Source organism: Rhea pennata, chromosome 4, assembly GCF_028389875.1.
Source record: "Rhea pennata isolate bPtePen1 chromosome 4, bPtePen1.pri, whole genome shotgun sequence".
Classification (NCBI taxonomy): domain Eukaryota; kingdom Metazoa; phylum Chordata; class Aves; order Rheiformes; family Rheidae; genus Rhea; species Rhea pennata.
In genome coordinates, this window is record NC_084666.1 from 9,225,436 (window position 1) to 9,250,916 (window position 25,481).

Below are 25,481 nucleotides of genomic sequence, written 5' to 3' on the forward strand. Positions count from 1 at the left end.
GGTTTAATGTAAAGGTGTGTAGGGGGAAGCCATAGTAATAGAGAGCATGCTGAAAGATTCTTAAGTGTTTGCCTACATGTACACTAGTGATATACATGTGTCCTGTGTGATCGACTGGAATATTTTAACTATCAGTGTTCTCTGAGGTCAGGGCTCTGCTCTAGGTATTCTTTCATCACCAACATCCAAAAGCTAAATGTTACTGCATAGTACCTTGGTTTTATGTAGCTGATTGTGGCTGTTAAGTGGAAGTTACAAAAATGTCCTTGGAATAAAAGCTGATTAATTGTGCCCATAGATACCTATTTATTGAAGGTTACAAGTTAATGTAGAACCTGTTCGTCTGGTTTTGTTTCTGGGTTGTTTTTCTCTCTCAATTTCCTGTTGTCCAAGCTTTTGTTCTCTTGATTTAGCAAAAATTGCCATGGTTCAAATACTGCCTTTTGTGTAAGGCAATTATATCTCTGTTTGATGGACATACCAGATTACTGCCATCCTGCCGAGGTGAGAGGCGTATCAGTGTATCAGTTAACAAATGTTCCACTGCTGTATTGTTGGGTTTTCTTGTTTTGGTGGTTTTTTTGTTACTGTGAAGGAAGTTTTTTTTCTTTTTTTTCTTTTTTTTCTAATTATCTGCAAGTCAGTTTTCAGTCTGGAATAGATGTGATCTATTCAGCTCTGGCTTTAGTTAGATTGCTGTTGATACCTTTTCCAGCCTCCTGGGAAAGAACTGCCCTGTGTTCACTTTCTCAACTTAAAGCAGAAGAAGTAAGGAAAACCGTGGCTCTTCCCTCCCTGCTCTCCTGCATTTCTTCTCTCCCAGCTTGTCACCATCTGAGGAGTTTGTTTTAAAATCCAGGCCTCCTTTAGCAGTTTTTATGCCAAATACATTGATATTGTATGTTCTGTGCTGTTGGTGTTGCATATCGTATGTTAGAATCAACACCAAGCCCGTGGCGTCTGAGAGTTACCCACTCCGTAGTGCTGCTCGTGACGGTGGCAGCGTGCTTCAGTGCTGGGAGGCTTGATGGTGACTGCTTTCTGAGAGAGAGATTTTCATCAGTTGTGAGCATTCTTACAGTGCTACTGGCTGTGAATGTGAGAACGAGAATGAAGACTTTCCTGTGTTATTTTCTCACTCCCAATGCTTCTGTTAAAAGTGAAATAATTCTCTTCTACATTGGGAGATGATGGCAGAGGTTTACTTTGTGTAAAGTAATTCATATTCCCTGAGGTAATCTAGAGGCTCTGTGCAGGCAATAGAGAGGGCACATGCACCTGGAGCTCTCATGCTGTTACTCCCAAAATGTCTGTGCTCTGTAACCCTAAGAACAGCTGTGTGCTGTGGTACTGGTACATCTGAGGTTTTTTGACATAAGCCCGGTTGGGTCAGGAAGCAGCAGTTCGCCCTTTTGGCATGACTTCCTAACATGTGCACAGGAGCTCAGGAAAGCAGCAGTGCTCCTCCCAGAACGAACCTGGACACACACTGCTATACTAGGCCATTTACAAATTCCAGCTGTGCAAGATTTACATGATCCAAAAGCTGCATCTTCAATATGGATTCCTATACTGTTGTATTGCAGCCCTCATCTAGTATTATACAGAAACTTGGCAGTTTGGTGCTATCTTTCCTCAGTACAATCTATAATGATTTTGCAGCAGCTACCTAGGGAGCAACTGCAAGTTGCTGGAGGAATTTCATTAGTTGGGATCACGTTTGTGTTGCCATTTCATCTTCATGGAGGAAAAACTCTTCCAGCCAACTTCATTATATCCAACGACTACTTAAATCTTACAGTGTCTTTCTCAGTGAATGGCAAAGATTTTAAACCTAATCAGGTCTGAATAGGAGTAGTCTGAAAATTGTTTGCTGATTTTATGCCTCTGTGCTCAGTACTGGAAGATGGGGGACTACTGAAAGTGGTGATGTTACTTGACCAATCCTTGCATCTAATCAGTAGTGAGGGGCAGAAACTAGTAAGTTCCCTCTGGAAGAACATTGTGCTCATCCAATACTCGATTATCCTGTTACAGCTGCTACTCAGGAATGGAGAAAGTGGCCAGATCCAGAGATGACTTCTTTTGTTTTAATTGGGGGGGAGGGGGCAGTCATCAAGTATATGGATTCTTTTCAGGAAGAAGACAATGTTTTACTTTGTTTCTGAGTACCAGTTATTAGGAATTCCTGGTCAAGTATGATTACCTAACTCATCAAAGAATGTGCAACTTAATATCTGAATTACTGTGGGAATTGAGAGCTGTAATTGTAGAGTAAAATGATACCTTGGACCTTTTTTATAGGCTATTTTTGAGGTATCAGATCCTGTCCTCAAGCTAAGTCATTTGTGCTGTCATCAGAATTCCAAAGGAGTAGAAGTTACTCTAGGATCTCTTCTGGGTGTTCTCTACAGTAACAGGAGAAATGGCTTAGCCACTTCAAAAGGAATCCTGAGCTACTGCTCAGCTTTGGCCCAGGCGGAAGCATGTTAAGGCTTCTTCAGTCTTCGGTGTTCCATGTTGCAGATATCTGAACTCCATAGTAAAAATTCAGTGGAAAATATTTGTCATCTTCAGCAACAGCAAACTCAGTAGTCTCAAAAATTCTAAGTTTAAGTGAAGATTTCCTCAGATCTTAGCAAGAACTGTTCCTATTCCTTATGTCATCAGGATACCAGAGATTTTTGAGATGCTGAAACTTCAGCTTACTAGTTCTTGGGAATCACTGAAAATGGGTGTTTGGCTTAATTTTATATTGCTCTAATTCCTATTGATCTCTCCATGTTTTCTTATCAAAAATTTGCTTCTGTGAAAGGTGATTATACAGGTGATAATCTTTTCTGACTTTAGGTCAGAACTTCAGAACTTTAAATCAGTGAAGACAAGTCATTCATTGATAACACCTCACAGAAAAAGTATTATGAAGAAACACTTGCAGATTAAGTGTACAGCAAAAAAGAGTACCAAAAGCATAAAGTATCAAGAGTATTCCTCTTTTGAGTGAAACCAGGAGCTATGGGATGGTTGCAGTAGCTAAAAAATTAATTTCAAAAAGCCTGAAGTATTTGCTCATGGCACTGCATACCAGACTCCCTGTTATTGCATGTAAAAGTGACTCAAAGAAACATGCTTTCTGGATAAAGCTGTTGATTATGTGAATATATTTTTCCTCTATTTATTCATAAGTACATTGATGGAAGAATTCAAATCAAATATGAAATAGTGGCTTGAAGGGATGACAAAAATGCAAATGTTAGAACAGTGGGATCATGCATCTGATTCAGCATGCTAGTTCTGGGGGTGGTCGGCAAGGGATGACAGACATGGCAAAGTGTACAGCAATCCTTTATTTGAATACACCTAGCCTCTGGCATTTTGTGGCTCAGAGGCCTCTAGAGCTGGGAGGCAATGACTACTCACAATCCTACTTGGTTTTGTCCTTCAGCTTGAAGAGTCCTAGTCTGCTGTTCTCCTTATGGAAGCCATCCCATAATGTTAAATTTTATGATCCTTTTTCTGAACTTCAATGCCGTATGGATTCTGCTGCCTTTTTCTGAGAACAAGGGACCAGCAACAATATAGGGTGTTCATGATGCAGGTGTTTTGTGAGTGCACACAGGGACTGATAATAGGTTCTATATTCTCTATTTATTTACAAATCTTTACTGCTTAATTGACTCTCTTTGACTGCTTCTGAGCACTCAGCCAATTTTTCTTGAGAATGCACTGAGGATGTGATGTCAGAAAGATTTATCACAGAAATGCCTAAAAATCCTTGACCTGGTTGTCTCCTGTATCTAGAAATACTCTATAAAGAAATCACACAAATTTAGAATAAAAACAGATGTGTTCTGAGAAGGTAAGACGGTTATTTTTCAGAGGTCACCCTACTGCTTGTGGTAATAGGAATGAATCCTTATGTGACTGAAACCCTTTTCCTCGGGCACCCTAGCACAGCCCCAAATGGACCCCCATAGGGGCAATGAAGATGAGGGACTTAATTTTGAGTTTTCTTGTCCTGCACATCTGTGTGTCTGAACTATGAAGCTGTTTATATTTGGTCAGGTCTTTGGGGTTGTTTCAAAGGAATCTGGCTACTGTGTTTCAAAGAACGTCACCAACTGTTTCCTTATTTTATACTCATCAATGGTTTGTGTGTGCATTCCAGGATTTATTTTTAGGGCTTGTGGGCTTTTTTGGCACTATGATGGAAATGATAGAATAAGCAAAGTGGTGAACAAGCTATCTTCTGGAAAAAACTACTTCTTGCATCTTGACGGCAGATGTTTGCCTCAACACAGCTGAAAGGTTAATGATGCTTTGGGGTTTTTTAAATTATTTTTGAGTTGAGCAAACTTAAGTCATGACATTGGTAATGCCATAACTGAAATGAATGTTACCATCTTAACATCTCCTCCAAAAACTGATACTGTTGTCTCAGCATCTCCTTTTCATGTTATATTGGCCATTATAGGTTCATATGGCAAGGAATTTAGTTACTTTCATTGCTTTTGTGTCCAGGGAATGGTGAAACCCTTCTGCTGCTCTGCTCAGTGTTCTAAATAGCCAAAATAATGCATGTCTGACTTTCAGATGTAAATGAGAGTTAGGTATGCAGTTTAATTTTATGTTACTTACAGGCAGATTTTAGGGAAACTAGTGATCTATACCAAAAGTCTCAGAACCAAAACTTCTCGACAAAAGAGGACTTTTATTAGTAACCTTTATGCAAAGTAACAAAAGCAAAATATTTTGATCTGACTTGGAACAGTATCAACCTTCTTTAGGAGTTTCATTCTTCTGGAATGCATTTTGTGTAGGACATATGACCTTTAGGATTTCCAGAAGAGGTACAGACACAAATTGTAGGTTTATCTATTCAATGTTTGTTTATTCTCCTATTATAAATAAACAGGTCTGACCTAGATAAAATTTGCACTACTACTTCTTGTGAAAACCAGAAGCACCTAAAATAAGTGTTCTCTTGGGCATCATATACCTTTAGGCTCTGCATGTTTTGTATTGTCAGTAATAAGGAAATAATTCTTTCCTTCCAAAGAGGGATTATAAATTTTTTATTATTATTATTTTGGAAGCAAAAAGGAAAACTACATCTTATGTAGACTAATGTTAAATTAGGTCTACTGCACTTATATGAACAAGGTAGGTGAACATGTGGCCTTACAGCAGCATCTAACGATATAAAAACTTCAATTTTCTGTAAATGAGTATAAACCTGCGTGTATATTGAGGATGCTCCTAGTAATGAAAATAATCTGGAATCTTGTAGAATTGATGGCACTTTCATCATAAACTATAATATTTTGTTGCAAAAGCTTTTTAATATTCATATAGGATTGGAGTTTTGTTAGTTGGGAGTTTCCCAGTTTTCTTTATACTTTTATTGCTGAGAATAAGGACTGTTTCAGAAATGTGCTTCAGCACTGACAAATCAAGATAATGTTGTTCCCCTCCACCACCATCCCCCCAACAAACTTCCCTACTAGGTTGATTAACTACTGATACTCTTTCTCTGGCTTCATCACTAGAACAAGAGGGTCTACTACTTCTGTATAACAACAGATGGGAAACTGCTTACCTGGAAACCTCTTGTACCTATCTTTAACCTGTGGGGACTGGATTTAAAGGTCTGCTCTCAAAAGCGAAGTAGTATTTGACCTGTATTAAATTATTAGCTAGCCAACTGAGACCCTTATGCCAAATCAGTGTTTGTTCTATTGGACAGCCTCTTTCAGAAGTGTTAAGGTGTAGAGATCAGTTTTTATTTTCTACTAGGAAGATGAAGAATCAGAACATCCACCTGTGCTACCTTGGATGTTTGTCAGCTACCAGGAGGAGAATATCTGTTAAGAAAGTGCTTTGGGAAAATTCTTGCCTACTGAACTCAATAAGCCTGTAGAAGAATGCTAAGGATGATGCCTGAATCCAAACTGATTTTTATCTTGGAGGTGTGTGAAACCTTTGTACATACAGATAACAAAATACATACGGATGTGGCATTTTGAAAATTCATAGGTATGCTAAGATGATTTAGCTTTTTCTGTTATCTGATGTGAAATTCATATGGAAATTCTTCAGAAATAACCTCCTTTTCTATGCCAAGCCTCTTTCATGCTCTGCAGTCATGCTTTTCCATACTTCTGTAGCATCTTGCACCCACAGTCTTATACAGCCGGATACCACGTTATCTAGTTTAAACTTGTGATAGTGGGTAAAGATTAGAGGAGTTGTATATAGGCAGGAATCCTTTTATATTATATAAAAGAAGGTTTCATTCATTCTGATCAAGCCATATCTGTGTTTAAATTGGATTTCTGAAACATGGAGCCTTTCAAAACTAAGCCAGCAACTTATGATTTAAGAGGTCATCTAAATGTAAATTCAGTAAAGCAGCTGAAAGAAACTTCTCTCCACACTTGCAGAAAGATTGAGGGTTGGGAAGTGTTCCAGAACTTGAATCTTACTGGCTGTATCTGTGAACGATTGAATCTGTTTCTCTTCAACTCTTTACTCTGGAAAAAAGGATTGTATCCTAGTTACAAAAATGCCATGTTAGGCATATTTCTAAAATACTTCCTCATATAGTGTTTATATAAAAGAAGATGGCTGATTTTTATAGACAGGTTTGTTTTAAATGCAAAAACATTAAAAAATCTGCAGATTTGATAATGAGAGAGCCAAAGCCAGAAAAAATAATTCAAATGTAAACTGAAGTATAGTGTTTGATATGAAATCTAAATTTGAACTTTTATCTTGCTTTGTGAATATCTGCATTATGGACCCCTGTCTAAGCTTAAATGGGTCTTCTGCTTTCTTTCCCTCTTGCAGAGGAGGGTCCTATATGGTGATAGTCGACATCTTCATGAACTGCATCAGATAGTTTTGTAGAAAGTAACCAAGGAGACAAGGCTATTGTCACTAAGCTGACACTTGCTTTAGAAGAGCCTCCACAATTGCTGAAAGTTGTTAGGATATCTGCAAGAGCATTGATTTCTGATAGCTTTACTAGCTAAGCAGACTTGGTGCGGGGAGGGAACCTGGTTGTGGCAGGAAGAATCAAACTCCTAGTGTCATCGATAGAAGTAATTTTTCATACTGCTGTCATTTGACCTCGCTTTTTCAAGTGCTTAGTAACAGAATAAAGGAAAAGATAACTTGAAGAAATACTGTTAAAGTAATTGCTCTAGTAATTGACTGTGGAAGGTTGTAGTTACATCTCCAGCTTGGTATAGAACAGTCAGAAATTTGAAAAACAAAACAAACCCCCAGTATAGTTAGCTTGTCTCTTTTAATCGAGGCTTTTCATATCCTACTTCGTATTGGTCTTCCAACCCAAACACAACATCGTATGTGTTTTGAGAGGGTGTTACAGATGTTCAGAGCAAGATCTAATTGTGCAGAGGTTGATGCAATGGCCTTTTAAAGACTCTAGTTTTTCAGTGCTCATCTAAAAAGTTTCCTTCTGTTCTGCTGAAAAATGGAATGCAAAACTTTGACAAACCAGTGATTGTTTTGTCCGATCTTTTCCTCATCCTTCATTTTTGCAATCATAAATTTCAAAGAAAAAGCGGAGTTATGAGGGTCAGGTTTACTCTTTTACCCTTCTGCCTGAAATATTCTCTCTCTAGGCAGTGGTCTGTTGGATGTCTTTATATAAACCCACCTAAAGAATATGTAATTATACAGCACTCTGTTTAGTTTATAAACAGTATATAATAGCATGAAATGAAAAAGATACTTCATCACATTCATTCAGTTGTGAATTACTACCTAAATATACTCCCCACATCCCAGTGAAGATGGGAGCTATTTCAATAAACCTAGAGCCTCTAAGAACTTGTCCTTCTGGGACAGATTTATTTTAAGTTGTGGATAAATTATGTTAAAAAAACAGAATAAAACACTAATGCAGTTATGTTCTACAGATACTATGTTTTCATAGCCAGAATTATTTAGAAGAGCTAAATATATTTCTCCAGACAAACTACCATCTCTTGTTAGCCTATGGATGGATGAGCTTGTTCTACAGCCATTTCCACTAGTTCACTATCTCTTCTGATACGAGAGGCAAGAGAAGACAAAACTTTTTTTTAAATACACAAGCACATGATGGAAAATGGGAGTATTGGTAGAGGAAACAACACAAGTGTGTTGTGCACAAGCAGGACCACAAAAAAAAAGTGGTCTTGGTCAGCAAGCAGTGCTAATCTTTTTAGCACAGAGGAAGCAGGTCTGACTGTTTGTATGTTCTAAGTTTGAAGTGTTTTAACTGTTCTGCTTACGAACCCTGACTATTTTGTTTTATTTTCTTTGTAGTTGCAGTTGATTTTTTTTCTGTTTGTTTTTGTTTTTTGTTCTTAAGTGCAAGTGGACCTCTGTCTAGCAGCCTGTATTTGTAGCCTGCTTTTCTAGTGTAGTGCATTCTAGTGGCATCTTGAATATGAGATGTAACTGAATTTGAAAACAAAAGGGAGATATCTGGAAGTTGTTTAACAGTGACTTCCCTGTGATGTTACACACAGGAGAACACTTGCTTTCTTCATCTGTCTTAATGACTCTTTTTCCTTCTCCAGTATTAAATTCTGGTGGTTTGTTCTCTATCGATTTTCAGTATTGTTCTCTGTTCGGTCCCTTTTCGACAATCTTTGACATTTCTTATCTGTAAGTTGCATTGCTTGGATTTTACTGTATTTTCCATTGAGCTCTAAAATATGATAGACTTTTCTTTCCACCTGTTGTTCTCTAAGCTTGTGTAGTTAATATATTAGCTTTTTGATAGCTCAGGTAGTTTGCAATAATTTTGAAGGATTATAATTCCTCACGTGCCTTCATATATATATATATATATATATATATATATATACATACACATATACACACACACACACACATACAAAACAGATAATGTTAATATCTTTACTTTTTACTGCTGATCATTTTAAAAGAGGATAACTAATCTCAGTCTTGCACCAGCTGCTGTGCTTTTCAGGTTTAAGACTTTTTGTTTGCTTGCTTTTAAACTGTTTATATTCCTTTCTTGCTAAAAACTTAGCATGATGTTTTCATAACATAATGCACAAATAAATGTAAAGCTCTCTTACATTATGGTAGAGATGCCATCCTTAAATGCATTGTTCCTTAGACATTTTAAAGTAGTTTTTAACTTGAAATTATCTGTCATTCAGCATAGATTCTTGTCTATGATAGTAAAACTATTATCTGGTGTAGGTTTCAGTCTTGTTTGAGATAAACCTGCATAACGTAGGCTATGTTAAAAATCGTAAACTGTGTTTTCTTGGTACACTGGGCGGGAAGGGGAGAAAAATCCGTATGTATGTTAGTGAGACCAAAACTAAATGAAAATTGTTATGATTCTTTGGATCAGTTGTAGGTAAAGTTAATTACCAATGTTTTTTGTGTCCAAGCACTCTAGTTCACCCAAAGAGGTGAAATGTGTAGAGTGCTTACAGCACCATCAGAAGTTCTAGTCAATCCGCCTGTCACTCGCGGCTCATGAAAGCGCTGAGGGAAATGGCAAAGGAGAGCTCTGAAGCATTGAGGGAAGAGAAAAGGCATGTTAAACTTGTTCTTTGGTTCTCCTCAGCCCATTGCAGTTGCTGGGCCAAATGAATTTTAAGGATGTTTTTACTCCTAAAAGTATAATTTGTCATAGAAAAATAGTGGAAATTATTTTCTTACATTTCCACACCTGCCAGGACAAAATAAAATCTGTCTAGTTGTCTTTCAGAGCAAGTCTTCCATTAGGCAAGTAATCAAGAAAGTGAGAAGGTTCTGCCGAAACTCGTGTCTGCCATGCTGAACAGCACAGCGCCTGTCACATAGCTGCTGTGTGCCGTCTTGGGGTTGGGCTGTACGGTAGTTACTGCCTGCCCACCTATGCTTCTGCTATCCATTTTAGGCAATTTCTTTGCAGCCTAGTGTTTGAAGAGGAAAACCCTCTGGAAACCTTTCCCAAAGCAGAAAAGAAGGAACTTTTCCTGCTGTTTCCTTCTTGCTGTTCAGTGAAGCTGGTTTCAAGCGTCAACGGGCTGGACAAGTGAGGGGGTAGCCTGCTCCACAGCTGCTGGGCTTGCCTGTAATTAGAGAAAGAGAGGGAAACTGAGAAAATAAACGTGTGTATGTTTACTTCTGTCCAAACTGCAGGAAAAGGCATGGAATGGGACAAACTCCAGGGAGATGCAGAGTGATCCAGACTTAGCAATAACAGTAAGCAAAGGCTGACTGGTGTGCAACGCAGCAAACCCTACAGGCTTTCCTTTGTTAGCATTTGTGGGTAGGGTGTCTAAACAGAAATGGGAACAACTTCAAGAAATAGAAAATCTTATCAAGTTAGAGGCAGAAACTGAGGAAGAAGGTAGCTTGGTTGTGTGACTCTCCTTCTATGCAGTTTTATAGTTGTGCTCTAAACCACGGATCTCCCATCTTAATTTACTTAGGTATCACCGCAAAGAGACTAGATCTGCTATTGCAGTAGCAGATATTCCCTTTCTTCTAGTGTGTTCCCACAGACCACCAGCAGCGTGCTTCCCAGCACTACCTCTCCCTTTCCTGTGGGCACGTGGTCAGATTCCCTGCTTTGTGTCTGACTGCGTGTCACTAGGGACACTCGGTTGTGCTTCTGGGGGAAAAAGAGAAGAGAAAAAAGGCGGTGAGAAAGCCACATACTGTTATTTCTTCTACCTCTGTTACTTGCATAGTCATCTCTCGTTCTTAAAAATTACAGGGAGTACACATTCCTCATAAAGAAGTTCCAGCTTCCATCATCCCCTGATGTAGCCATTTGTGTAGAAATGCTCTCTGCCTTCCATCCCAGTCCGTGGTAATTAAAAAAAAAAAAAAAAAAAAAAAGCAAACCCTGTAATAAAATCTATGTTCTGGCTGCCTTCCAGTATGTAGCGTTTTCTACAATTTCTAAACAACTTTAGGAAATACCAGAGACTGTCAAATATCATAAAGCTGCTTGTCTCAAAAGTACGTGCCAGGAATTTCACGTCAGTAACAATAGACCTGTTTAATATTGAAATACCCATTAAATAGATCAGAGTAATTACCAGAATGACAAAAATCGAACTAAAACAGTGTGTGTAGGGAAATTAAGATGGAAATGAATGAGTTCATGCCAGTATTGTCTATAGGCTTTTAAATAACCTCATATGACAGCTCTTAAAATTGTTGGTGGAATCCTGTACTGTATTTTGCCACTCTTAAAAAAAAAAAAAAAAAAAAATGTAGCAAGTGTTGTATAGATCAGCCTTGCAGGTATTATCAGAGGGTTATCATTTTTGAATTTTCTGTCAGCATCTAACATGATAAAAGAATTCTGAGCAATTTTAATTTTTTTGAAATTCTTGTAGATCTCTTGAAATGCAGTAGTCGCCCCTTTCCTGCCAATCCTTTTGGATTGTGCAATAGTAAGGAACTCTGCTAGAGCCCTTTAATTATTCTAGCCAGCTCCTTTTTGCATTGTAGTTGTAAATCTTTGAAGCTTAGTTGCCCTTGTGAGGGGGGGACACTGAAATTAGAAGTGAGATTTAGAATCCTGAATAGCATTCACATTTTTGAAGATTTAACTCATTTCAAAATATTTCAGTCCACCTATTCAGTTTAAGTGCTGAAGTAGGTTTAGGTATTCTAGGATTAACATTTTTCTAGGATCTCTTCTTGGATGGTATGCATTTTTTTGTTTGTTGGTTTGCGGGGGGGGGGTTGGATATTTCATATCTACTTGGAATCTTCTATGTCTTTCGAGATTTTTGGTCTTGAGGCAAGCTCAGCGGGAGGGGTTTTCTGACAGTCTCACAGAATCTTTAGAGAGCCAAAAACCTTGAGACATAGGAACATGGCTTTTACTGGAGACATGCGGATCAAGTCTGAATTCATCAGAAAAGCTGAATCACTGGATGAGTAACTGTCCATAACGATCAGATGACATAGCATCACGTGTGTTTACCAGAAGCGGCTGTAAAAGCTTTGGGGAAAGAAGATTCTTACTACAATAAGCTTTAGGTTTTCTGACTGGGCGTACCTCAATGTTTGAATATCAAAAAATGCTTTTGCAGTGTGTCAAAGATAAATTGTTGGGTTTTATGTTTGGAAAATAATATGTAATTAGTCTAGTAGTACTTTCTGCATTTAAAACTCTATACAAGGTAATGTGATCCGTTCAGAGTTAATGTAATGCCTGAAGTACTGTATGCTTCTGCATTCTAGAGTTCTAATTTTTTTTCAGTGTTCTCTTCCTCCTCCCCAATTTTATGATTTAAAACAGAATTTTGTTCCAGTTTTGACATTAAAACCTCTGAAAGCATGAAAATCTGGACTGCCTTCTAGATGTTAAGCTGGTACTACAAAAGATGAATAAGCTAACACATTGCACATAGAATTAGGATTAGAAAACCAGAAAAGTAAATTAAAATTCATTCTTTTTACAGGTATCTGTAATTAGACACGTTCTGTACTTTTTGTAATTTGCATAGATAAGGACATTCTCTGTTCATATCAAATAGAATAGATGAAGTGAAAAAGATGAAATTTAACTAACTTTATAAAATGTGAAATAATTTTAAGTGTATGACTAAATGTTTTTGTTGCCAGACTTCATTGCGAAGTAAGGAAAAGGTGTGGTGTGTGTGTGTCATAGGAGAACAGAAAAATCTCTTGTAGTAGTTAAATCTGTGCCTCGAAATGGAACTGTGATAGTTTTTTAGTAGTTAAAATAACTTTGGAACACAAGTGGGGCACTCAAGCTTTTACTGCTAGCATTGGAAGTGGTGGGGGGGAAGATTTGGCAAAGGATGTGGGGAAGGACTCATTTCACACTTCCTTTGCATGTAGAAAAAACAGCAGAAAGATACAGAGCTCTTTTTTTTTTTTTTTTTTTTGACTGATAGTTTACGTAAGTTCTGTTTAGACATAAAGTCTGTATTTCATTTTAAGTTCAGAAAGATTGTTTTGGTTTTTTTAAAACGTGAGAACACATTTGTGCGTGGCACTTAGCTTGATCAATAATGTTAAGTACAAAGGGAGGTTGGCTCTTCCACATCTACATCCTGTGCTCTGTTAATGTGTTTGAAATTAAAGTAAGCCTTCCTGATGATTTCTCAGCAGTTGTTCAGAAAGGTAAAGGCAAACAACACCTTACTCGTCAGTATTTCTAACCAAAAACAAACACAGAAATAAAGTGGGATTTCTTCCCTGTGAGGGAACAAAGCACATGACTGAAAATGTTTGTTTATTGCAAAGAAATATTGTTGTGTTTTAGCAAACACTATAGCTCTTTATTCTGGTCTACTAATTCTTACATCCTTCCTTTCATTACTACTGCCTGTGTTTTTACATATAACTAGAATATTTAAACACAGTAGTAACTGTACTGTCATCTATTTCTGTGTACTATTTAGTAATTCCAATGCATGTCTGAAGGAGAAATATGATGATTTCTTCCCTTTTTTTTTTTTTTTTTTAAGGCTCCTTCTAAGAAAGATCCTACTCAAAGTACTGTCAAAGAAGACAAAGTCCATCTGTTGAAGTATAATGTTGGAGATCTAGTGTGGTCCAAAGTGTCTGGTTTTCCATGGTGGCCATGCATGGTTTCTGCTGATCCTGTTCTTCATTCCTACACTAAACTAAAAGGTATGTCAGTGATGCTACAAACATCCAGATTTCTTTCAGCTATATGAAAATACTATTTTGGGGAGAATTCTGCTCTTAGTTTTATATTTTCAGTTGTATCAGTAGCTGAACTAGTTCCTTATTATCAAGAGGGATATTAAAATCATGTAAGCACTGTTCTTAACCATACAACAGGCTGAGGTTTTTCCATTGAGTTGTTTTACTCTTAACATTCACATAAAGATTTTAAAACTGTGGTTTGTTAAACTGTATAGGGTCTTATTTTTTTAAAAAAAAAGATTATCTGATAGCATGTGCTTTCCACTTTTATGGAGACTGCTTGCAGTATGACATTATATTATCTTTTTTCTAACAGGGTATAATGCTTAAGAATAATTCAAAATAACTTTCACAAAAGACTTGCAATAGATGTTTTGGAAGTGCTGTGGGACTTAACTTCATTGAAAGCTAAAGAGAACTAAATGTTTCTGATGATTATCTTTATGGAAAACAATCCCTATTTCAAGCAGCTGCGTTTTTTTTTGTGTGTGTGTGAATTGTAGAATCATAATAATCTACAGACAAAATTAATTGATTCTAAATGTAGGGGCTATGAAGTGTTAATCGCCTTCATAAGTAGGTATCCATGCCCATCTCCATCTCATTTGTGGTTTCTTACTCCCTTCTGAAACTTCTAGTGCTTATCTGTGCAGATTGTAGAAGGATTAAATAGCAGTGACTGGAAAGGACCTCTAGATATCACATGGCTCAAAACAGCCAAGTTGGAGCAGGCTGCTCAGGCCTTGTCCAATCAGATATTGAATGTCTCCAAGGATGGAGACTGTACAACCTCTCTGGATATCCAGTTTCAGTGGTTGACAGCCTTCTTGGTGAGAAGATTTTTCTTTATATCTACTTGAAATTCCCGTTGTTTCAACCTATATCCACTGTGTCTTTCAACATGGGCATCTGAGAAGTCTTGATCAGTTGTCTCTACACCCCATTAGGTAGCTGAAGATAGCAGTAAGATCTCTCCAAACCCTAGATGAGTTTACTGAGTCTTAAGAAGAAAATGATCTCTGAGCATCCTATTGTAAACCGTGTGTTCCACCTCCCTAATCACCTTGGTGACCCTCTACTAGGCTACCTTCAGTATGTCAAATGTCTGTTTTACTGGGGAACCCAAAACTAGACATTCTATTCCATGTGTGGTTGCACAAGTGTTGAATAGAGGGGAATAAGCATATCCTTCAACTTGCTGGCTGAACTCTTGCTAATGCAAGTATGTAGCTTTGCAGGGTTACACTGTTGATTCATTTTTCAGTTTGTTGTTCACAAGGTCTGCAGGTCTTTTTTTGCCAAGCTTCTGTTCTAGCCAGTCTGTGACTGTCCTTTACTGCTGTATCAGTTATTCTGTCTTGGATGCAGGGCTTTGCATTTGCCTTTATTGAACTTCATGAGATTCCTTCCAGCCAGTTTCTGCAGCACGCAGAGCTTTTCCACGTAGCAGCAGCAAATTGACTGCTCTTCTCAATTTAGTATCATGCCCCAGCTTACTAAAGGTGCACTGTCTGACATTGACCAGGTCCTCAATAAAGATGTTAAAGAATATCTGCCTTATTATAGATCCCTGCAGGACAATGCCAGTAGCAGGCTGCCAGTTGGGCCTTACAACTCTTCAGAATACCTTGAGCCAGTTCTATTTCCGTCTTTCCAAACCAGCTCTCAACAGTTTTGTTGTAAGGATACTGTGGAATGCTGGGTGTGATTTGCCCTTGATAAGTCAGTGCTGCTGTTCCCAGGCACCTTGTTTTTCATGTGCCTAGATGTGACTTCAAGGAGGATTTGTTCCATAATGTTGTAGACACAGAGATTGGGCTGACTAGTTTGTAGTTCCCTGGATCATTCTCCATGTCTTTATTGAAGATAGGTGTGATATTTGCAATGTTGGTCTTTTTTCAGTCATCTTTAATCTCCCATAATGGCCAAGAGCTTTCAAAAATAATACATAGCAGCCTTGTAGTCACATTGGTCAACGCCTTCAGAACCTTCTGATGCATCCTATCTGGTCCCATAATCGCGTATATCTTCAATTTGCTTAAGTGCTTCCTGACTTTATCTTCCCCTACTGTGGGTAGTGCCTCAGTCTTCCAGCCTGTGTCCCTCAGGGACAGAAGATGGACCTGGGAGGTTTGAGGACAGACCTTAAGTTAAAAAACAAACAAACAAACATTAATGTAAAGAACTCAGCCTTTTCCATGTCCATTATCTGTAGGTCCTCTGCCCCAGTGAGCATTCCTTAGCCTTCCTTTTGCCTTGTTGCCCACTGCATCCCTCACTAATTTAAACTCCAGCTGAGTTCTCTAACTATTTTTTACTATATTTATGTAAAACCATACTGAGATTTTGGAAAAAATCTAAAAATGAAATCTGGAAAATTTTAGAGTTAAGAGGAAAAATAAGAAGTTAAGAATATCAAACTGAAGTAGGAGCCCATCACCTTATTTTTATATTTATGCTTCTAAATACTTTCATGTATTGTATTAGATCAAGAGCAAGTAAGTGTCCGTTTCCTTTCTCTTGAACGGAATAGGATAGTTTAGTATCGTCAGGTTTCAGAAATCTTTAGATCTGTTATTTCCAAGTCTGTGTGTATTTCCATGATCTGTTTTGTGGAGGATCTAGGTAAGGAGAATTTCAGCATAAAAATAAATAAATATTTTTTTTTTAAAAAAAAGTTATTTTCAGAGTAAGTTTTCAGTAGTGCTCAAGGATTGCTTTGAGAACTTGGAAAATGGACTGGAATATACTTCTGAAATTTGCATTAAAATTACAAATTTCCAGTATGGAGAAACTGTAAACATGTAGCATTGGAAATTAGAATGATCTTGATAATATGGTGATGCAGTCTGAAAAAAAATGCAATTCATTGAGAAAAAGTGCATATTTTTTTTGCCTTGGGAGATGATAAAGTTGGGAAGTGAGTGGAAAGCTACATTTTTTGCAGAAAGGAGTCCGGAAGTCATAAACTAACCCAATGTAGTTCTGTTGCAGGAAGACCAAAGTCACACTGACATTCATAAACAGTTTTGTCTGTTAGACGTATGAAGTAAAGATGTTGGTTTTTCTGTGGTTTTATGGCTTCAGCAGGAGAATTTCATCCATTTTTGAGTCATCTCATTTCAAGAGTTGTAGAACAAATGGAGAAAGTTCAGAGAACAGCAGTGGACGTGAACAGAAATCTGAGTCTTACTTGTGAGGATGGACTGAAGGAGCTGGGGTTGTTTAACAAGGAGAAGCAAAAGGAAAACATGTTAACAGGCTTTAAATAGATAAGTTCTTTGCAAAGAAGAAAAAGTATTAGCTCTTACCACTCTGGTAAGAAGAGAGATTCATAGCAGGGAATATTTAGACTACATATTAATAAAGGAAAAAAAAAAAAGAAATGATAAAGGTGGTGAAGCAAGAGAATTGATTGCTTGGAGAGGCTATGTGATCTCATTCACAGGAGGATTTTAGGAATAAACTAGATAAGGATCTCTAAGATATAGCTGGACTTGATGTTGGTAGTGAACTAAATGGCTTCTTGAAATAGCTTTCAAGCTTTCATACAACTGCTAGAATGATTATGTGGTTATTACAGGCTCCTGATGCGTTTTTCGGATAGCAGTCTTTCAGAGTTTTGATCAAGCAGTCTCTGAGATTTTAGTCTTTGGACTGCTTAGGTCTATTATGACACAGAAGACTTGGACTTCAAGAGAAATAGAACTATTTGTTCCTAACTGAATTTCTCTGCTCCTTGAAAGGAGCATGGATCCTGCTGTATTATCAAGATGCTGTGTGGTAGCTTTTTATAGGAAACTATGAAAACAAATCTTTTAAAAAAAGAAACCACAGATGTCATGCCCGTGGAGTACTAACGGGAGAGAGGCCCACCTATTTTGAGACATACATTATACGTTACGTGTATGTGTGTGTGTGTGTGTATATATATATATATAGAGAGAGAGAGAGAGAGAGAGATGTTTCCGTAACCTTCCTTCAGGAAGTTACACTAGGTCTGGGCAGTCATCATAACCGATAAATGAACACTGACAATGTTCAAAATAACAGTATCTGTTTTCAGTCTTATTTTCCACTTACCTTTTACACTTGAGGGCCTGTCAACAGTTTCCTGTTCTAAAGAGAAGAGTTCTTTTATCTGGGAGTTGTAGAAGTATTCAGCTAGGTCTTTAGTTCTCTAATTTCTACAATTAGAATCAAGAGTGTATAAAGACAATTTCTGCTTCATGATGGTGATACTTGATTTCACCATCCATGCTGTTTAGGCTTGAGAAAAGTTTATCTTTTAGCTTGCAGAGTGTGTGCTTTCATATAAGAAAATCTGTACTGAGTCAGACCAAAGGTCCATCTCATTCTGTGTTCTGTCTCTGACAGTGGTCAACAGCAGCTTCTAGGGTAAAGATAAAGACAATAGTCTTGATGAGTCCCCAGAACTACTTTTTCAGCCTTCAGTAATTTATAGTTGCAGGATTTTGTGAGCCAAAAATAATGTCTTTGTATTTAATAATCTTTAATGAGTTCCATAATTTTGCCTAAGAGTGTTGATATTCAGCTCATAGAAGATACCTGAAGATTCAGAAATAGATTTAATTATTCTTGTGCCAGGCACTATTATTTAGACTGCTTATTTGGGCAGCTACTGCTATCCAATATTATATTGCAAAAAGGAAGGGAGCATTTTTGTCATGTTGGAGTTGAGCTATTGACTGCTCAAAGGCCGATCTTAACAAGTGGTGGCAGACATATGTGCCATCTTCCTGTCTGCAGCTAGGACATCTTGGTGAAATATGAGAATTATGCCTCTTTTCATCATAGACAGCTGAAATCCTTGGAACTCAGTAGTCCCTGGATAAGTTAAATTTTCTTGCAGATGACAAAATTATTTCTGTGTGATAGACTTGCTCCCTGCAGTGTGTTGCTGGAACATGTATAGACAACACTGGATTGTGTGGGTGATGCACACAAATGTCTTGGGGTACCAGATTTAGCTTATGGCTACAATCTGTTCTTTGTGAGAAGAACAAAAGAGTGAGAAGGATATGATTTTGTAAGGAAAAAAGTTTAGCTTAAGTTTAGGTTCTTCCCAGATAAGATTGAAACAATCCCTGGTGTACTGCAGTTAAGGGAATATGGCTGTAAGTGGAAGTGGTACCTCAAAAGTTCAAAGGATCTGTGTGTGTGTGTGTGTGTGTGTATGTTTTGTGGGTTTCTTTGTTTTGTTTTTAAACTGTAACAGACAGAAACTGTAGATGCTTGGTGTGGCATCTTTAATTAAAGATGCCACAATCTTTAACTAAAATAATTTTATTAAATAAAATTTTCCCCAAATTACTTTTCTTGGTGTTCCCAAGACCTTTCCCTCTGCCATTCTCATACCAGATCTCAAATGAGAGAGTCATTATTGTTCTTGTAATTTTCAGGGCCATTGCAGTTAAAAAAGAGTCTACCTATATCTGTTAATTAGATTGATTTCATGCTGCTGTTCCAAATGGCTTATCTTGACCCAAAATAATGTCCCTTTAAAAATACCTCTTGACTGAGTAATTCCCCAAAGCAACTTCTTTCTAGGCCTAGAAAATTCAGTAACAGAGTATAAAGTAATCATCTAGAAGTATTTGCTGGTTGTAATAGGAGACATTTTGTGTATGAATAACCTAGCAAAAAAACAGACTTTGTTTGAAGACATCTGTAACAAAGAGCTATGACTGTTGCTTGAGCTTAGACTAAATCTTTGATATACTAATGTTGCCACATCTTGAAGAATTGTAGATATTGTCGAGTGGGTTACTGATCCTTTTCTAGCAGGGCTGAGCTTATAAATACAAAATTGTATGCTATCACAATTAGTTTTTTTTAAAAAATCAGATTTTAATTTGAACACTCGGCAGAAAACAAATCCCTAAGTTTTTGGGGAGGAGATAACAGAGGACATTTTAAGTCTGATTAAGTCTCTTACCTCCATCTTTTAGGAGTTGGTTGTTAATTGTGATGCCTTTTGTGGATTTTGAAGGCACTGTCTTCTGCCTTCACTATAGAATAAGTGAAGTCTTTAGAAGAGGAAAGTTGTGTGCCTATTGATTATTGCAGTGAGCCAATATTCCTTTTTATAATTTTAGAAGAATGTTTCTTACTGAGATTTCAGAACTGTTCTCTCATCTTCCCCCCACTCCCTTTTCTCCCTTCCACCACACAAATGCCTTTCAGTTTTCACTTTGATTCCATAAACTTGATCTTAACCAAGCTTTATGATTGCAGTAGTGAAGATTAGGTGAAGTATGCATTTCTGTTCAAGAATATTAAAAGATAAGGTTTAGGTGACTCAGAAATGAGGCTGAGTGCACAGATTGTCCAAGCTTTGGAAACTTGATTTTGAATTCATTTTCAGATGTAGCATTTTTGGAAACTTCTCGGCTTGCATGTAAAATAAGGCACTCTGAGAGTACCGAGAGAGGATTGTAACCTTAATTTAGTAAAAGCCTATTTTTGTTTGGATTAAAATAGTGGGGTATATGTCAAACTTCATAGATTAACTCGGAGACTTTCAAACTGGTAAGTGGGTTTTCAGAAGGAAAAATGGTTGTACTGCATATCTCCCTGTTGTAAATATAGTCACTTATAAAAAGATTTGAAATTTGAAAGTACAGAAACTAAGTTATATCTTAAACACTGTTTTTAATTTTCAGGGCAGAAAAAGAGTTTTCGTCAATATCATGTTCAGTTTTTTGGAGATGCCCCGGAGCGAGCCTGGATATTTGAGAAGAGCCTTGTGCCTTTCAAAGAAAAAGACCAGTTTGAACAATTATGCCAGGAAAGTGCAAAACAAGCCCTCACTAAAGCAGAGAAAATAAAGGTAAGAGGCTACCAAATAAGACAAAACTTGAAATTTTTTGTTTTACTATTACAGATCTGTTTCTCAAATATTCTGAGGTAGATATACTAGAAAGTTTTAAAGATGGCTTGTTTTACAGAGGCATAGTCTTACATTTCATTTACAAATAGAAAGAATGAGATGACTTATCAATGTTTATTACTTTTCAAAAAAAAATCGAAATTTTTCTACTTTGTAATAGATTCCTGCATGGTATCTGTGCGATCAAATAGAATTCCATCTGAATGACTGAATTATGATTATACAGTGCACTTAATCTCTTAGAATTGTTTTGCATTAGTGTTGGTGTTTTGGAATCAAAAGCAAGCAAATGCCTCATGCTGTTTTTTTTTTTGTTTGTTTTTGTTTTTTGTTTACAGATGCTAAAGCCTGTTTCAGGGAAGCTGCGGCCACAGTGGGAGATGGGTGTTAAACAAGCGAGTGAAGCAGTAGGCATGACAGTGGAGGAACGGAAGGCCAAGTACACCTTCATCTATGTTAGGGACAGACCTCATCTCAATCCTCGAGTGGCGAAGGAAGTTGGCATTGCTGTGGAACCGTTAGAGGAGATAGATGAATCCTCTTACTCAAACGAAGAAACCACTCAAAATCTGAAATTGATGAAGGAGTCTGGCATTCCTAACAAGAGGAGGAGAAGGACGTCAAAATTATCTGCTGCTGTTGATATGCAAGAAGGCAGTCAGTCAGGGACTAAGAATACTACTCCTCAAAAGTCATCTGAACAGGCAGAATCCAAAAGAGGGATTGGCTCCCCTCTCAGTAGAAAGAAAACTCCAGCATCTACTCCACGAAGCAGAAAGGGCGATGCAGTATCTCAGTTTTTGGTCTTTTGTCAGAAGCACAAGGATGAGGTTAGTCGCTTTTGGCTGTTACTGTTGTTGATTGTTTTCATTTCTATACTTAAAGAAATACCTTTTTCATTTTAGTTAACAAAAAACAGTAGTTACTATAGAATCTGTAGTGCTCTGAGTTTAGACAAGGTGTATCTCCATTAAATCTTAATCTAGATACAAGTAGAGAAAGCTGGGAATGTAGACAGGTAATGTAAACAATGTTGATAATTCCATTGTACTTTCAGCAGAAAGTCACAGTAGTATCTTACATGCATAGTCTAATAGTCCTTTTTAATAGCAATAGTTGTTTTTTCAATGTATGTAAAGTATAGTACATACATATGCTGCAGCAAACAAAAAAGGTTATTATGCCTTTTGTGGCCATCCATTTACAGTTAACTTATACATTCCTGTAGATGAAGTGGATTAATTCATTCAGTATGTTTTATTGTCTTTGAGTTCCTCAAATACTGTATTCACCTATGGAAAACTTTCTTCTGAGCTTCAAAAGAAGCTTCAACAATTATCCAAAGCTCATGAAAGCCACAGTCAGTCAGTGTGTTTTATCTGCTGGGACAGTCCTCTTGAGAGGACTACACTCTAGAGAAAGGTCGATTTAAGAAGTTAACAATTCCTTAGGAAGTCTGTTAGATGTATAAAAGCAGTGCTGTTGTTCAAGCCTATTACTTTAAATCATGACTATCATTTATCTTCCTGTAACCCTCTGCTCCTTTTGCAATACAGTTCTGTGCACTGAAAGAGGCATGAGTTTCATGTTTTCTTGTATATTCTTCTGTAACACGCAAAAGGGATCATGAAGTTAGAGGTGGCTTCATTCTGTCACGCTCTTTAGTTATTGAATATTTAACTTTGTTAAAGTTTTCTAACATAATCTTTCAATGAACATGAACTTATTTTTCTGTTTTCTGAACAAAGTTCTGCTATATGGAAGTAAACTAGCTGTAGTTCAATTTAGGATCTCCTAAGATCATTGCAGCTTCAGCTAATAGGTTATACTTCCTGTAGGTCAGGCACTAAAAACACAGTGTGCATATACGTTTTAGTGGTTTTGGTTAAATTGAGAAGAAAATTGGCAGTTAACTTTGACCCTGAAAATGAGAGGGTTTAAGCCAAGCTATTAAATACAGATTTGACACACTCATTTTGAAAAGCTGAATGGATAAAAACCAGCTTTCTCACATTTGAGTCATGAGTTTTATTTGCAGTTCTTCTATAAGTAACCTTGTACAACCAGTATCTTTTCCTTTGTAAAATGGTGGGGGGGGGGGGGGGGGGAATTTCCTTGGCCTTTAAGGTAGGTGGTATGAGGCCTCATGCAATAATGAGGGATTTGCAATTACTAACTCTTCTCTAGAAGAGTTGAAGTTACGATTGGTATTACAGCACATCTTACCACGGGAGAGATGTGTTGCATCTCTGTTATATTTTTGTCAAGTTTTACTCCATACCATGGATATACTCTATTTTTTAAATTAATAGATGGAAAAGAGTATTATATTATTTGACATTGAAGAATTGCTTTTTTTAGCTTCATTTTGAGAAGCTGAAAATAGGCTTAAACTTGGAATTCGCACTGATCGTAGTGGCTAATGTTCCACAGAATTCTAAGTAGAAAAAATTTCAAAAGATTAAATATATTTCAAGATATACTAATTCTGTCTAGAATGTCTTTTAGTAAAATCAGGCATGAAAAAGAAGTAAATTTACATGATTATGATACATTATACTAGATATACCGTACATAGAACAAAAAAAGGCAATAAAACTTCAGATAACAGATTGCAAAGTCCCTTTAATCTAGTCAGAACCTGTTCTCCTTTCAAGTTTGCTGACAAAGTGGGTAAATGCTCATGCTTCTTGCACTATTACCTAAACTTAGATCACTTAGGTTCACTTCAAACCTGTCATGTTGCTTTTAAATAGCAATTGTGAGTGTTCAGTGGAAGATGAAGACTGTAGCCAAGCTGGTGTTTGGTGTTTCCTCTTCTGTTAGGCTTGTCTGGTTCAGGTGGCATGGTTTGCTCTCCATTCAAGAGTGAGGTTTGTTGCTGCTATAAATACTCTGATGCTTTTGAGGGGGTGATAACATTTAAAAAAAAAAAAAAAAAAAAAAAAAAAAGACGTTTTCTTGAGAGTCGTTTGTCTTGCTGGCATTTGAGCATTTAGTGTATGGTTATTTTAGTTCTTGCTTGTAGATCTTTAGGAGAAAAGAAACTTATGGATCCAAAAGAGGCTTTCTGGCCCTCAGGCTTTGGAGGGAAGGAAGTGAATGGAAAGGAATGACTAAAGACTTACCTTGCTAGGCCTCTACTAACCACGAGGTGTCTTAAAACCAGAGCTGTCTGCTGTGTTTTGCCTGGAGTCTGGATTTGTGAGTAGTGGGATTCATGTATCATTTGGTTTTATTGGTTGCTACTTTGTGTTACTCTTTCTGGGCATAGGAGAATGAGGAATAGTTGAAATTTTTGGTTGTGATTGGCGACTTTTTGAAGATTGGATGAACTACCGGAAAAAGTTTTTGTTTTGTTTTTGGTTTTTTTTTTGTAGTTGTGCTTCCCTGAAGGACACCTCAAAGGCTTTCATAGACTTCGTAGGAGCACTTTCATAGTTGTAGTGATACATTGTGTATGTTGTGCTGCTACCAAAGAAACCCAGATATGTTTATACAATTGGCGTTTTTATGCACTTCCCCTGTGAAATGGCATAGTCAGTCATTAGGAGGGAGTGTCTGACTTGGGTTCAAGGTATTGCTCAGTGAAAAGCAAACAGCTGTACTTTAATTCATTGATTCGGCCTTGCATTTGTTTTTTGAGGTAAATTACAAAGTAGTTTCAGAAGTAGGTTTACAATTGAAGATTTCCACATGTGCGAGCAGTTGCTGAACCTCTAAACAAATAGGCGTGAAAGTTGTACAGTCCGCTTGGGTGAGGCAGTGATTAGATCAGGCAATTTATAGTACTTTCGCCATCTGCAGTAATATTAACTCCTAGATCCAAGAGAAGATCTTCCGTTTGTAGCATAGTTTAGATTTAGAAAAGTGCCTGTGAGAAGTGCATGTACATCGAGATACCCGACACATTATTTCCACTGTGTATGCTGGGAGTGAGGCGTTATAGTATGAAGACTTGGGGGAGGACTGCTGGGCAACCGCCTTGGATCCCTGCTTTGCAGGGAGCCCTAAGAGCTGTGGGTTTTCCTTGCACATCGTTTCATAGGGCTCTGGTTAATCGAGAGGTTTCTGTTGTTTGTTTTGTTTTTAATCCATATGTTGGTGAGACTAGAGATGACATTACACTGTATCTTGTCTGTACAAAGAAACTACCTTGTTTGACCATAGGAAATGCAATGTTAAGACACTAAATGCAGAGAAGTTAGACTTAATTATTTCTACTTCTCACAGAAAACGTGCGTTTCTGATCTGTTGCAGAGTGTTACCATTTGAAGAGCTGGTTTTGGCCTAGTTTTGGATATTGTTTGGGCAGGGGTAACAGTAGGGATTTTGGAGAATGGTAATCAGAATCTATTTTTTAAATGTTTGTTTCAGTTCTCTAGATTCTAGACTCTGATAGTTTTCTGAGTTCTGTGATTTATCACATCTGATTTTCCTTAAGTAGAACTATGGAAATACTGAAGGAGTGGGTTGTGTGATGGTTGTGTTTTTAGTTTCAATGTTGGATTTTCTGTTTCTATTGAATAGATTTCCCAGGAAGTCTCTTTGACTTCCACGTTGACTGCTATTATGTGTCATGCTCATATTGTTAAAAAAAAGATGCGTAGCTTTTTGAGTTCCTAATATTCAAATAAATAATGTATTAAATAATTTAAGTAAAAGTTGCATAAGATATAGCTTCTGTAGATTTATCTCCTAAGCTAGGTACAATTAGTTCTCCTATGAATTGATGGGCATCATTGAAGGCAATCATGTACTTATTTCAGTATTGCTCACTTGTTTTCTTTATTGTGGGATAGATTTAAACTTCATTAAGAAATTATATGAATCTTTTGTATGACTGTCACAAGAT

At 37.2% G+C, this 25,481-nt stretch overlaps 1 protein-coding gene across 1 annotated transcript in view; it reads left to right on the forward strand.

Moving 5' to 3' along the window:
• Positions 1-25,481, forward strand: part of NSD2 (nuclear receptor binding SET domain protein 2) — a 75,763-nt gene that overhangs the window by 17,196 nt on the left and 33,086 nt on the right. The window contains exons 3-5 of the mRNA XM_062575252.1: positions 13,509-13,674; positions 20,400-20,566; positions 20,965-21,456. Of these exons, the coding sequence (XP_062431236.1) occupies positions 13,509-13,674; positions 20,400-20,566; positions 20,965-21,456 (825 nt within the window). The remainder of the gene's footprint in view (positions 1-13,508; positions 13,675-20,399; positions 20,567-20,964; positions 21,457-25,481) is intronic.